Below are 14060 nucleotides of genomic sequence, written 5' to 3' on the forward strand. Positions count from 1 at the left end.
GCAGGCTATCTATTTGCCTTACTGATGGTAACAGTAGAGACATTCAGTTTATTGTGCCCGCTTACTGCGGCCGTCTAACGCTACCGTGTGTCGCAAGCATAGCATGCGCTGATTGGTCCCTGTGTGGTGAGTCCGCCAGCATTTGACGGGAACATGGCGCCATCTGTCACCCGCAGGATGATCTACGCATGTATACTGACGCTCATGCGGTAGCGATAGGCGATAGTGGTAAGCGGTAGCGCTGAATAAAAGATATTTAATCCCTTGCATAATCGCAGTCTTCAATGCTGCCGTTTGCACATTAATTAATGGTGCATAAAATGTCGAGATCAATGCTGAGCAGCTTTTAACTACACAGGATTGCCACATTAAACCATTGGAAAAGTCGGTGATCTGTTTGTCAAAGATAGTATTTACTGAAGGAAACAATAACAAAGAAAATGGAAGTTGCACCTTTAGATGGACACTAAAGAAAGCAATTCCACGGGGAATGTAAACAAGTCCAAGATATTGAATGTCCGAAAAACGAATGAAGCAAAAAATATCTTTCTATTTACATTTTAGGGCGCCTGTTTTGGGAAGAATTTGTCAATGCATTGCTGCACGCACTTCCGCTTACGTGCAACCAAATCTGTCTGCATGTCCACTAGTATCATGCTGTCACTGTACGCTGATGCGAGGACTGCAAAAGCTCGAGCCAGATCCGCGTGCGAGGGCTCCGCAGCACACGGAATGTCCTCATCAGAGTCGGAGTAACTGTCCAACGGAGGGAGCGCTTCATCAATTATTGCGTCGTCGCTCAGTTTGGCACATGACGACACTGCGCTGTCGACATCTGCAAAGTCTTCAAATGTAACGGCGGCAGGAATGGGCAAGCCGCAGCCGAGCAGGTCGTCAATGGTTTCTGCATTGGAGCTCGTTGTAGGAGGTGGCAGATCAAGCGGGGATTCTGCCATTGCAGCATCGGGCTCAGTACCGAAGGCAAATCCTGCATGACGGAAACGGTTACTGATTGTGTCCGCCAACACTGCCTTCCATGCATCGCAAGGATGCTTACGGCCGACAACAAGTCCACATTGTATTTTTTTGATTGTCCAAGCACAGCACTGTGCGGTGCAGCAGGCGGGAACGATAGAGCACTTTTAAATTTTTGATCACACCTTGATCCATGGGCTGTAGTACACTGGTAATGTTGGGCGGCAAGAATTCAATCTCCATCTCTTTCAATTGCTGATCGGGGCATGGGCACTGCAGTTGTCTAAAAACAGCAGCACTTTGTGCTTCTGCGACTCAACTTTTGGTCCAGCTTGTGTAGGTATCGTTCAAACAACTGTTGAATGATCCATGCCTTACAGTTGGCCTCTTAACAGACAGGCAGGGTTTTTTGACTTGCCGATTACCAGCAGCAGCAATTTTTCCATCCCCAAAGCGTTGCTTCCAACAACAATAGTGAGACGTTCCTTACTAAGCTTGCCGCCGTGACAAGGTTCTCCGGACAGGGCAAGTGTTTTGTCTGAAAGCAGCTTATAGAAAAGACCCGTCTCATCGATGTTAAAAGTGTTGTCTGGCGAGTAGCGGCTAAGCAGCGGTTCAAGTTTTTCACTGCGGTAGTTTGCGACCAGACATTTTTTTGAAGGCGAGGTCAAACCGCTTTTTGAAATTCCTGAGCCAACCGTCGCTGAACTGAAATCTTTCGATGCCAAGCCGCAGTGCGAGGGTCTCAGCCTTGTGCTTCAAAAGGTGGCCAGAAACAGGAACACGCTGAGCGACAGTAGCGTTAAACTAAATGTTCAACGCTTCTTCCAACTTCAGGTAAAGGCCTTGTCGTAGCCTTTTCTGTTCAGCTGTTGATGTCTTCTCCGTGGCCTCAAGAATCTTGGACCTATTCTTCATATAGTCCGATATCGTTTGCTTAGAGACGCTGAACTCACAGGCAACTTCGACTTGTGAACGGCCGCTCAGCACTTGCTGTATTATGGCTGCTTTCATCGCCATTGTCAGCGTCTTGTATTTCCCACGTTTCGCTGCCGCGGGCACGGACCGCAAAGGCAATGTTGGCGCCATTTGAGTGGCCTGTCGTGCCCAAACTCAAGCGAAATGTTGTCGTATGGCCACCTGAAAGAACCTAGCACGCTACTCATGCAATAGGCATTGAGCAAACAAGCACAAACTGGTGGTGAGGATGTGGGGAGGCGAAGCACGCCCGAGGGGCAAGGAAGACAAAGCAAGTGGAGTGCCGCCTGCTGTTCTCCCGTCGCAACTGTCCTGTCGCACCGTGGCCTCCACGATCAGCTCCTGCAATGCCGACGGCGCGCTGTCGCTTATTGCGAGTAGGTGCCAAAAGATGGCGCTCGTCTCCTTTTTTTTTTTTTTTTTTTTACTAGGAATGGTGGCGGGAGAAGCGTGCACATCGAGGCACCCTTTACCAGGAGTCGCGTAGAAGTGACCGCACAAGCCAGTGGTCGAAGGCGAATTTAAAAATTTTGCACACACCGCAGCCGCGCAGCCTGCGCGTTACAAGCAGCCGCCAAGAAAAGCGCTGCTCAGAGTCCAGATTATCGAAGATAGAGCTGGAGGTTGTCCGTAATATCGGTCGTTCTTATACATCATGTTTATGGGGTCAGTGGTGGTGCCGCAGAGCTGTCTGAATAAACGAGCATGTCCGAATTATCAGCGTCCGATTTATCAGTCGGCGACTATTAGAAAATAAAAGCCGAGAATGCTGTTTGTTTTATGCTTTTGATATCTAAGTTTATATCTTAGCTGATTGCAGGAAAGAGCTTAGATAGGGATCATACCAGGCATTCTGTGTGTATTGTTCCTGATATTGAGCTTTGCCTAATTTCGTACTTTGTTAGAGTTTGACCAGGTACTGAAGCTTCGATGGGCTTGAGTTTTATGACAGAATTCTTGGGTACATAGGCTATCATGTTGACCCGTGGCATAGTTTGCTGCATTGCATGCCCATTTCTTGATTTAGGCTTTCCTGCATTCCAGGCATTCATATTCATCCTCTTCTGGTACCAGCTGTACTGCGGGTTCACAGGGTCTGTCATGATCGACCAGCTCTACCTAATGTTATACAATGTACTGTTCACCTCACTGCCACCGCTCATCCTGGGCATCTACGACCAGGACTGCCCCGCACACCTGCTGCTCAAGAGGCCTGGCCTATACACGCCAGGTCGAAAATCCAAAGTGAGTGCTGTGGGTTGACATTGAAATGCATTGATAGGAAGCATGCAGATTGGGTCAGAGAAAGAACTCCAGTTACTGACATTTTAGAGAAAAGCAAGAAGAACAAATGGGCATTGGCAGGACATGTAGTGTGAAGAGAGCATAACAGATGGTCAGCCTAAGGTTAACAGATTGGATACCAAGGAAAAGAGAGCATTGCAGGGGAGGCAGAAAGTCGCTTGGGTGGATGAGGAAGTTCACAGGGTGACGTCAAAATGGATGCAGCTAGCACAGGACCGAGTTAATTGGAGGAATACACGCTTGCAGGGTAACGTCAAGTGGATACAGCTAACACAGGATCGGGTTAATTGGAGGAATAGGGGAGAGGCCTTCGCCCTGCAGTGGGTATAGTCCGGTTAGTGATGATGCTGATGACGATGCACGTTGGATGCCATTGTTTGAAGTTCACAGCTCAATAGCTTTGTTCCTCAGTGGTGCAAGCTGATTGATTTATGTTTGGTTTATGCTAATGCTTAGAAAGCGAATGTGGGCTACAAAGGACGATGCAGGGTGGAGCTCTGGATTAGCTTCAACCACTTGGTCTTCCGTCACATGTGCTCATGTTGCACAGTACACCTTATTCACTCCTCCTCGATCAGCAGCTTCAGCCAGGATCTGATGGGCTTAGGCTTAGCAACCACATTCCAGAGTCAATGAGTCGGCAAAAATAGTTCCAATGAATCTCTTGCAGAGGAAAATGCAGACACAGTGTATACCCCCATCCTGACATTAACGAGTTGCTGAACACTACAGCCGCATGAATAATGATTCTCGAAGTCATGAGTCACTCTGAATACAAGCTGCTTACTATACGCCTTAGTGCTTTCTTTTTTTGACGTGGTGCTGAATTGCAGTTGCTACACATTCCTTAAGTTCGCTTTGCTTTAATGTTGCCCTTGCCTTCTTCATTCTCTGAAAAAGCAGAAGGGCTAGTCAGCCATGCAGTTTGACCTGCTTAAGATATATTTTTGGTTTTAATTAATTGGTGGGCTAATAAAAATTTACTTCTGTTGACATGTATCAGTGAAATTATGCGAGAATGCGATTGCCATTTACACTCAGAAACGAGCAACCTTATGGCCAACCGTTATGGCACTGACGCGTGCAATGCTGTGTTTCCCGCCTTTTTTGTTTTTTTGTTTACCATTTTGTTAAACTAGTATGCTGTTTTGAAGTCATGTTTGCTTAACATGTAGTTCTCAAAATCTCTTTCTATCCCCTCCCTTCTTCTTTCCCCCAGACGTACACCAAGTACTCGTTTTGGGTCAACATGCTCGATGCCTTGTACCAGAGCATTATCATGTTCTTCGTGCCATTTTTTGTGAGTAGACTTTGCTGAAAATATGGTCCTCCTTCAACTGTCTGAACTTGGCACTAGTAACTTTCCCATCTGCCTGCTTTTTCTCTGTTCCAACTAACTGCTCTTGTTCCATCTTTTTTTTTTCCCCTGTTCTCCCTGTTCAGGGACCCTGTCACAGCTGTAGACTTCCCTAGCTGCATTGATTTCTTCATTCTCCCTGAAGTGTATGTACTTAGTTTAGCTGTGATGTATATTCGCAGGGGAATTTTGACGCTTTTCTTGACTGCTGTTTTGTGGCCTTTTCTTCAAATTGAGTGTTCTGCATTAATAACCTGGCATGCACAATAAACGAGATGATGTCAATGTCAGCATGTTAAAAGGGAAAGGGAAGGAGTTGTTTATGCGTTTCTGTTTTTGTTAGCTGTTAAAAGACATTTTGGTGCCCTGTTTCCATCTTCACTTACAAGACAGATTTAACGTGAAGACTGAATTAAGTCATACCATGGTGACTCGTGGTCCTCTTCGGTCCAAAGTCAGATACGCTGACTCTAGTCCACTCAGGTTTGTTCATATGGCTTGGTTAAGATAGGAATGTGGTAGTTGTATATGTGTGTGCTTATGGGTATGTGTGAGGTTAAAGAAGCTCTAATTAAGGCAGTAATGGTTAAGCAACAGCAAAGTGCATGTCAATAAGTGGTGAGCATACGCTAACTAGCCACTGGCGGGAGCTGTTAGCGCTGTCATGCCGTACCCTCAGAATCCGAGCTTGAGTGTCCTCCACTGTTTATGTATTTTCGGTGTTGGCACAGTTCAAATGTAAGTAGCATCGAGATGAATTTCTGAAGCGCTCTCTGCTATGCGTCACTGCTCTCCTTACGCTAATTTGCTGGTCACATGTTTATGCTCACCTCGTCGGGTTGTCCATGCGGCTGGCTGGCTAGAATTTTACTATGGTGCCCCTTTATGTTGTAGGGCTGTACTACACAGCGCACCGCATTTTCTTTCTTTCTCCTTTTTAATTTCTGTTCATTCTTGCTGCTGCTTTGGCCCTACTTTTGCTGCAATAGCAGAAACCTCGCTGTAGAGCCTTCTTTAGTTGACATGCGTTTCCTTTGGTTGTCCCGGCCCCTCCTCCTCTCCCCCGCTGCACCTTCATCCTTGCCCTGCCCCTCCACCACATGCGCATGACCACCACGACACAAGGTGTACTATGACAGCGATGTGGACATCTGGGAGTTTGGGACCACCATTTGCACCTCGTGCTTCTGCGTCCAGATGCTGCACGTTGCCATTGAGTGCAAGTCTTGGGTGAGGACCCCTCCTTCCCTTGTGCTGCTGCTGCGCAGTTAACTTCCACTAGTTTAGCCTCGGCTAGATGTTTGTGAAGTTCAGCCGTTCAAATTTTTAAGGGAACAAGCGGTGCCACCCTCTGCCAAATGTACGAAGGGGATATGCTGAAAGACCCACCTGGAAACCCCACTCTTAATTAATAGAGAGCTACATACACAATCATTTACACAGCACCATAATGAGTGCAATCCACCTTAGCAAGTGGATGGATGATTGTGCATTTCGTTCTAAATATGTAAACGAGTCTTTAGATCCAGAGTTTGGATGTTGTAATTTAATTGTGCTATCAGGGGAAAGTTTCCGGGACGCATCATTGGAAAGCAATGCCAGTGGCCCTGTTATTAGCTGATCACTTAGTTGATTAGCTTAGCTGATTAGCTGATCAACAAAGACCAAATTTACCGTGGTGCATGTCGTACCAGAATGCTGTGACATAAGGCAGAGAAGTTAGACGATCGCTTGCAAACGTGGCACTCGTATGCTCAGATCACTTTTCACGTGACCTGGGGACTCCTGTTCTTTATAGTACATGTTTTGCTGAGGTCAAGATAATGTAAGTCGACTGTGCAGAGCTGAAGTATATGTGCACACGCCAGCAACATACATTGCCCTGAATGTCTGGCTTTTCTGCTTAAGTTCTGCATGTTCTAGGTAAATTCCCAAAAGAAAATATTCCAGAAAAAAAAATGTTTTCCTGAAGCTGGCCATTTATTTGCACTTGCAGTGATCAAACCTTTTTGTTTAGTTTAGTCAAAAACAATACAGTTGTTATCATCGTGTGTAGGAACAGGCCTACACTTTACTCGGGCTGTTTACGACGTATAATAGCGAAATTAAAGCTGGTACATCCTACAGTGCCGTATTAGATGCCTACGACATCTCGATGCTAGTCCAAGGGCTCTGAAAATGAGCCAAGTTGAAAATTATTCCAAACTAGAAATTAAACTTCACTTATTGCAGGTGCAGAACTCATCTTTTATATGTGCTCATGAATATGTTTGGACAGTAGCTGTATTATGCTCGAGTCAGTTCTATGCATTTGTGTGAGGCTCTATGAATGCACATCTTGTATAGTGAGTGGGCTTTCATCTGTAATGTTGCAGGACCCTGCCATGTCGCCTTTCTCGGAGTCTGTGGATGAGTTGGGAAGAATTTCGCTAAATGCAAAAATTGAGTGGCATTTATTTTAAACTCGAAAATTTCCTTTCGGTTACTACTTTACCTAGTGCTTATTTGATGAGCGAGACTGGAAGAGACCAGGATCTCAAAAAAAAAGAAAGTCGGACAAGAAAAAAATGTCTTATGCCTGTCGAATTTTTTTTACCTCATTGACCTTGCAATTACTTATTCAGTGTTAAACAATACAGTGTGGTGTTTGTTATAGCTCCACTTTTGGTTGGGAAAGACCCAATTCAAGGTGTGGAAAGACTAGTTCTTGTACCATCATTCCTATTGGGCCCACTGCATGTGCCTAACTTGCTCTAAGTGGAGAATTAGGAACTATCTCATTTCTGTTTCCAGGCTGTGTAGGGAAATTAAAGTGCATATGGTTCAGTTCTTGTGAGAGTGTTTGTTCCTAGTTTAGCGAAAGACACGATAAGTATTGCCAACTGAAAAATACAAAACCCTCAACAGGAACTCCCAAAACCCGCTAAAAATGGCCAAATGTGTTTTTTGTACATTTTATTTAGTCTGTAAACAAGTATAACTAATAATATAAAAAGAAAAAGAAGCAGTTTTTCTTTTCGGACTAAAAATCGTTTACTATGTTAACATACTTTACGCTAAAGTTCAAAGAAGTATTTTAAAAATGGTTTAAAAATGTAAAGTACTCACTAGGTACGGTAGATACCGCTGAGTCCTGACTGACTGCAGGCACAATCACAGAAAGATATCTGCTTCGATGATTACGTTCAAATGCACCGCAGAAAACAATCCAAGGTGTGTTCCGATGTTCCCCACTGTAGCATAGCGGTGTCTCAGCAACGTCATGCACATACAGCGACATGATGACGCTTTCTCCCAGAAGAGACTAGAATTGTAAGACACGTTTATTGTTCAAAAATAAAAGATAAGATATAGAATTTCCAAAACCCGAAAAAAAAAAAAAAGTCAACAAGGCTTAAAAAAACAAAAAATTCTGCCTCTCGCAATACAGAATTTTCGCCCTCCAAATATATACTGTAAAAACCCGCTGAATTTAGCCAGAAAACTGCAAAATTGGCAACACTGGACATACCTTTTCTTTCTTTTTTTTTTTTTCTTCTGTTGCAGTCGGTGTCACTTGTAGGGATGGCACACCTGGAGTATAATAAGCAGCTAATATTGAATGCACCCCGCATCTCTTTCCAGACACTGATGCATGGGATGTCCATAGTGGCCAGCTTCTTTGTCTACTTCGGATTTGCCTTGCTGTACAACAGCGTCTGCTACGACTCTCCGACCCTGCAGAACCCGTACTGGGTCATGCAACACGCCATGGCTTCTGCACAGTTCTGGTTCTGCCTCTTGCTGATTCCGGTCATCAGCTGCCTTCCCAGGTGAGAGGGTTTTCTGGGATTCTAGAAATCTTGCAGCAATTTGTCAAACCTCGTCATGCCACCCCCAACTACTTATATAAGGGGCTCTGCTGTGGTTCATATCTGTGACAGGGGTGAACAAAAAATGCAGTATAACTGGCCTTTTGGCTCTTCTATCCTTTAAGACTACATTTTTTAGAGTGAAAGTTACTGTCGCTCCAGGAAGAAAAGGCTCGTTCAACTGGCGCAAATCTGATCACCTTCAATTGATATAAACTGTACGAGGTTTAGACATTTGCAGTATTCCTTTTATTGGTTTGGTTTGTAGGGTTTAACGTCCCAGAGCGACTCATGCTATGAGAGGCGCTGTAGTGGAGGACTGGAAATTTTGTTCACCTGGGGATCTTTAACGTGCACTGACATTGCACCGCTTAGGGATGCCACTTGATTTTGCCTCCATCGAAACGCAGCCAGCGGCAGTCGGGATTGAACTCAGTTTTTGCGGCACGGTAGTTGGGCATCTTAACCAGTGTACCACCATGGCGGGGTAACCAAACCAAACCAAAATTTTATTCACATATAGGTGCTGCCTAGCACATTATGCTGCCTGCAACAAACATTTCAGCATTTATAACTTTCAAGATATGAAGTAGTCTTCTAATTACTACATATTGAAGGTGATTTAAGAGGTATCTCTTCAGTTTGCAACAGGCTGCTGAGCAGGCGGACTGTGCAGTTTTAGCGAGCTAGATCAGAGGTGAAAGTAAGTAACCATTTCTGAAGTAAGAATACCTGCGCTCTTGTGTGTCTGGAATCTCCAGCTCATTAACTCTTTCGGTACAGCAGAGAGAACAGGCAATTCTAAGGACGCCTATGAGAAATATTTGTTAAATGATGTGTATTTACACCATCTTGATATAACATAGTATATTGAAATGTAGTTATTTCGGTGGTCTGTCACACGCGTAAATAATAATTCACTTAACCCTTTGATAGCCCAATTACTTTGAACAATAAATTTTTCAAGATGGTACATTTTTTTTTTAATTGCTGATTTTGAATGAACTAAATGAGCACATGGGAGAAAGAAAGGAGAAAAAAATTAGAGGCAGTATTCTGGTTACAGTATTAGTTACAAGTGCAAAAACAGTCGGTATCTCTTAAAAAGTGTGGTTGGAGCTTAGAGTCATCACTGCTAATGTCAAGAAAGGAGACACCGTGCAAGGCTATAACTGCATGTTGCTAAGCGCATGAACAACTTGAGCGAAACGGTAAACCCTGAAGGGAAATAATAGCTGCATCAGCAACAAGCAAACTGAGAACAGCACCAGTATGGATGGAAACCAGGATTCGCAAATTCAGTGAACCTGGAAAGCAGTAACACATTCTGAGCATCAGTAATCAAAAAAACTAAAGAGAGTGCTAATAAAGTTGGAGATCAGCCTTCGTTGGCCTCTGCAAGAGATTACCAGTAAAGACAAAAATCAACTTTTTTACACTTTTGTTGCCATCATGCAGAGAAAAATCACGCAGAGGAACTGAATCCCCGTATCTGTCGTGATGTTTTTGGTGGAAAAGTGGAGTCCTCATTGGTACTGAGCGCTTTGTGCTTGTTGCTTGGCCAAATGGTTTCTTCATATCCTTAGCGCACGAGAAGTGGCAAGGATGGCTGCTTTTCTTTATTCCATTATATGTAGTTACACAAGGCTGTTAGCGTTGTGCAAAGCTGTTAGTTTCAGGAACAATATGCATACTTCCTTTCAGATTTGTGGTGCGAGCCTTGCAGACAAGCCTGACTCCAGGAGATGTTATGCTCACACTGATTGAGGAGAGAACCCGCAAGAGGTCACGTGACTCGACTCGTGGCTCTGTGTCGTGGTCGAGGAACGCCAGAGGTGTGTCGGTGGTGTTTCAGTCGGCTTGCCGGCTGCCTTCAGACGACCTGCCATCGGTGGCTTCGTCAGCACCAACGGCATCCACGCTGGCGTCGTCACACTGCCTCCCGACGCGCACTGCATCCTCGGTTGAAGACCTCAGGGCTCCGTTGCCTACGTAACACACTGGGCTGAAGTTGATAGAAATGTGACACACTTTTTTTTTTTTTTTTCAGACAGACGGGTGTTTCCTTTTGTCTGCTGGTTCCCTGTGCCTTCTATTTTTATTTATTAACGAATGGGTTTATACTGCTGTAGTGATGGTGTTAGCCAGTTGTGTGGAAAAGAGTAGGAGCGGAGACTTTTTTCACTTAAAATCACGTCTTGGACAAGGGTGTGCATTTTTCTACGATGTCAGCCATGGTTAGGTGCTACTAGTTATATGAAAAAAAGGAAAACAAATCTTTCTATGGTAGTCCTCATCTTAGTGAGAAGTAGTGTAGACTCATAATTTGTTTGGATCTTACATCATTATTATCAATGGGCAGGCTGTGTACCTGCAGTGACTTAAGTTCAGCTGATAACCAAATGTAATTGCACAGCAGATTACATTAACTTCTCTAGAACTAGAACCTTTTTTTCACCTGCCTTTTGACAGGTATTTTCACTATGTAGGACAGGTTAACATAAGGACTGAATATAAAGTTCTTAAACAACATTGTACTAGTATATAATTTTGGAGATTTGGTGACGTCTTTTAAAGCTGCATTACATTAGTCAGTGCATGTTTTTCTATGTAGTGTTATGCATGCACAGCAATCAGCATACCGAGTACATATGTAATATTTTTAATATGCGTTTAACATGTACAATCTACATAATTGGTTTGAAAACACAATATCTTGAGAAAAAAAATGACGCCTCTCGTGTACCAAAACCTCTGAAATTATGTTTGGAGTTGTAAATTATTTTGACGACTGAAACTGCCGTCATGTCCTGCACTTATAGAGGCAGACATTTGCTATTTTTTGCGAAGACTTGGCAAGAAATGCCTCATCTTATGTTTGTTTCACAGGTGTTTCAAGCTTTGTCCAACAACGCTGACCCGGAAGGCAGCAATAAGCATGTGAGAAATCACTGCCATAAGCTTGTGGTTCAGAGAAGTGCTGCACGGAATTGTTATATGCAGTCACACTAGTCACGTTAGCATCACCACACGTTTCAAGTGGTACCTATGCAGTTGGTGGATACTGCTGAAGTGCCATTTATGAACATTTTTTTTAAAGTGTACTGCCTGCCTTTATTCTGTTGTTATTTCTAGTTCATTATTTTGTTGTTAATGGTTTTGTCATCGAATGCTGGTTATGGTGAGCAATTCGCTTTTGTGTGTGTGGTGTTGTTTTTGGGTTATTTGAATGCATGTTCACGAGTTTTAAGTTCATTCTAGGGGCCAAGAAGCACTGTTGAGAGTCGATGATTGCATCATTGTATGGCTTCACCATTATCATGCTTTGTTATGAATGCTGTTCACAATTGATGGCAGACATTGTCTTCCGAGTTTGGGCAGTGCAGTGTACTTACGTTGCCGAACAATTGAGTTCTTTTTTAATGCCAGCACGAATTGCGAAACATTCCGCTTCTGCGAGGGGAAATGTTTGTGAGCGTTGGTACTTCATCACCGTCTTCATCTTTCACAGCTCGTTGTTTGCTGAAGCTTACGAACACTGCATCTCAGGTATCTAGCAGGAATTCAGCCGTGTGGTCAGATAGAAATGCAATTCGTCCAAGACCACTGCCACATTACTGTGTGCCTGATCAGACCTATAAATGTAGCAGGGTACAGGATTCGTTGTGACACACATTTTAGTGTCCAAAGCCACTTGAGTACTGGGGACGTGCCTGCCTTCAATGCTAGCTGAGGTCAAGAAACAACTGTAGGCTTCCCAAGTACAGCTATGACTAGAAATGAATTTTGTTTCCCGACCTCTAGCTTTTCTGCTCACAACTTTAAGCGAAGGAAAAACGTTGCTTGTGCATGACATTAAGCACGGTACTGCAAGTCACCTTTTATTTCCTCCACACCTTTATCCTCCTGTTATTTTATCTTTTTGTTGCTTTGCTTTCATTTCATGTCCAGTGCACCTCTTGTGTATTGAAGTGCTTACTTTTGCTCCTGGGAAAGACTGTTTCTCTAATGACTTACTTCACTGTTCAGTCATGTGCCACATTGTTTCCTACAAGGATTGTACTAATGCACTGGGCTTTGTGCAGAAACCACCATCGTGATGTTTTGATGGTACACGGTAGAGTAGTTTCCATTTTTTTTTATTTCAGACTGCCGGGAAGCGTACTGAACTATTTATATAAGGTCAAGTCACCTGCTGGCATGACAAGGTGACTGTCCATTTTTTTTTCCAAGTACAATGTACATTTTGTACATAGAACAAATGCTTTGTCAGCTGTGTAAATATTTGTTGTCGTCGTTATAGCCTCTTCGGGAAGAGGTGTACGCACATGTGTTTGCCTGCCTGCAGCAGGGTGGTCTGGTGCTTCCACTTTTATAATTATGGCACATGGACAGTGGCCATCAAAATGTGATAATAAATGCATCTACAGCAACACGTATGGATACAGATTCCATTCTGCACACCTTTCTCAGACTACACGAAGGTTAAAACAGTGCCTGCAAGAATGCATTGAAATAAAGAAATTCATTATCACAATAATAAATGATCAGATTGTATTTTTGTGTTTCTTTTTTTTCAACAGGTGTCGCATATATATTTGTGCATGAAACTGAGCTGCATGTATTTTGCTTAGACTCGTGCCTGCTACCAACATCATGAAGGTGGGATTAATAGCAAACCTTTTTCACATGATACATGTGAATCCACAATGTGTCATTTAAATGTATAAATGCTATTCTTTCACAATAATGCGGTGAAGAAAATTACCAGGCACAATCGGGATCTTCTGGTGTGTGCAGAATTAACAATTTTTCCGTGTATAGTTCGAATTCCCATGCATACTGGCAGGTTGCATTAGTAAAGATTCCTGCAATGCAGGTAGTTTACTGCATGCCTGTTGGAGCTTGTGAACATTGTCCAGGCATGCTCATGTGTCCACACACAAACTAGGCACGGGAGCAGAATGTTGTGAATCTGCTCTCCACGGAGTGCACACGGTACTAGAAAAAGCTGTGAATTAACAGTAATTCAACAAGTCGAGATCCAGAAACCAGTTTAAAAGCAGCGTGGAAAGGATTGCAGCGTTTATTTGGCAGGGTTTCAACAGTCTATTGTCGTCTTCATGCATACTAGGATGCACTTTCGAGTTCTCCAAGTAGTGGTGATCTCCGCAGAATGAACAACTATGCATGATGGAAGTCGCCTCTTGTACCACCAGTCTTTGAGGTAAGCTGGACGTCGGTGATCTTCAAGTCCCGGCTGACCGCTTTACACATGTCGTAGACAGTCAAGGCTGCGACAGTCACAGCACTCAGCGCTTCCATCTCGACACCAGTCTTACCCGTGCACTTGGCGTAACTTTCAACCAGCAGTTCGTGAGTACCTTCCAAAAGCGTCAGCTTAACGTCCACCTTAGTCAGTGCCACTGGGTGACACAGTGGAATCAGTTGCGACGTGAGCTTCGCAGCACCAATTCCGGCAAGCTGAGCTACGGTCAGGACGTCGCCTTTCTTCATGCTATTCGTTTTAACCAGGTCGTAGACTTGTTTTCCGAGCAGCACGCGCCCAGATGCAGTCGCTGTTCGTACAGACT

The 14060-nt window shown here is 43.9% G+C and overlaps 1 protein-coding gene across 2 annotated transcripts in view; it reads left to right on the forward strand.

Annotated features, from left to right (window-relative positions):
- Positions 1 to 13023, forward strand: part of LOC146191522 (phospholipid-transporting ATPase VA-like) — a 135632-nt gene extending 122609 nt beyond the window's left edge. For both annotated transcript variants that reach the window (XM_084602034.1, XM_084602035.1), the window contains exons 19-23: positions 2998 to 3198; positions 4478 to 4558; positions 5741 to 5845; positions 8240 to 8427; positions 10171 to 13023. In XM_084602034.1, the coding sequence (XP_084458160.1) occupies positions 2998 to 3198; positions 4478 to 4558; positions 5741 to 5845; positions 8240 to 8427; positions 10171 to 10462 (867 nt within the window). In that variant the 3' untranslated portion in view covers positions 10463 to 13023. The remainder of the gene's footprint in view (positions 1 to 2997; positions 3199 to 4477; positions 4559 to 5740; positions 5846 to 8239; positions 8428 to 10170) is intronic.
- Positions 13024 to 14060: the final 1037 nt, after the last annotated feature.

Source organism: Amblyomma maculatum, chromosome 4, assembly GCF_055883805.1.
Source record: "Amblyomma maculatum isolate TAMU_Amacu chromosome 4, ASM5588380v1, whole genome shotgun sequence".
Classification (NCBI taxonomy): Eukaryota; Metazoa; Arthropoda; class Arachnida; order Ixodida; family Ixodidae; genus Amblyomma; species Amblyomma maculatum.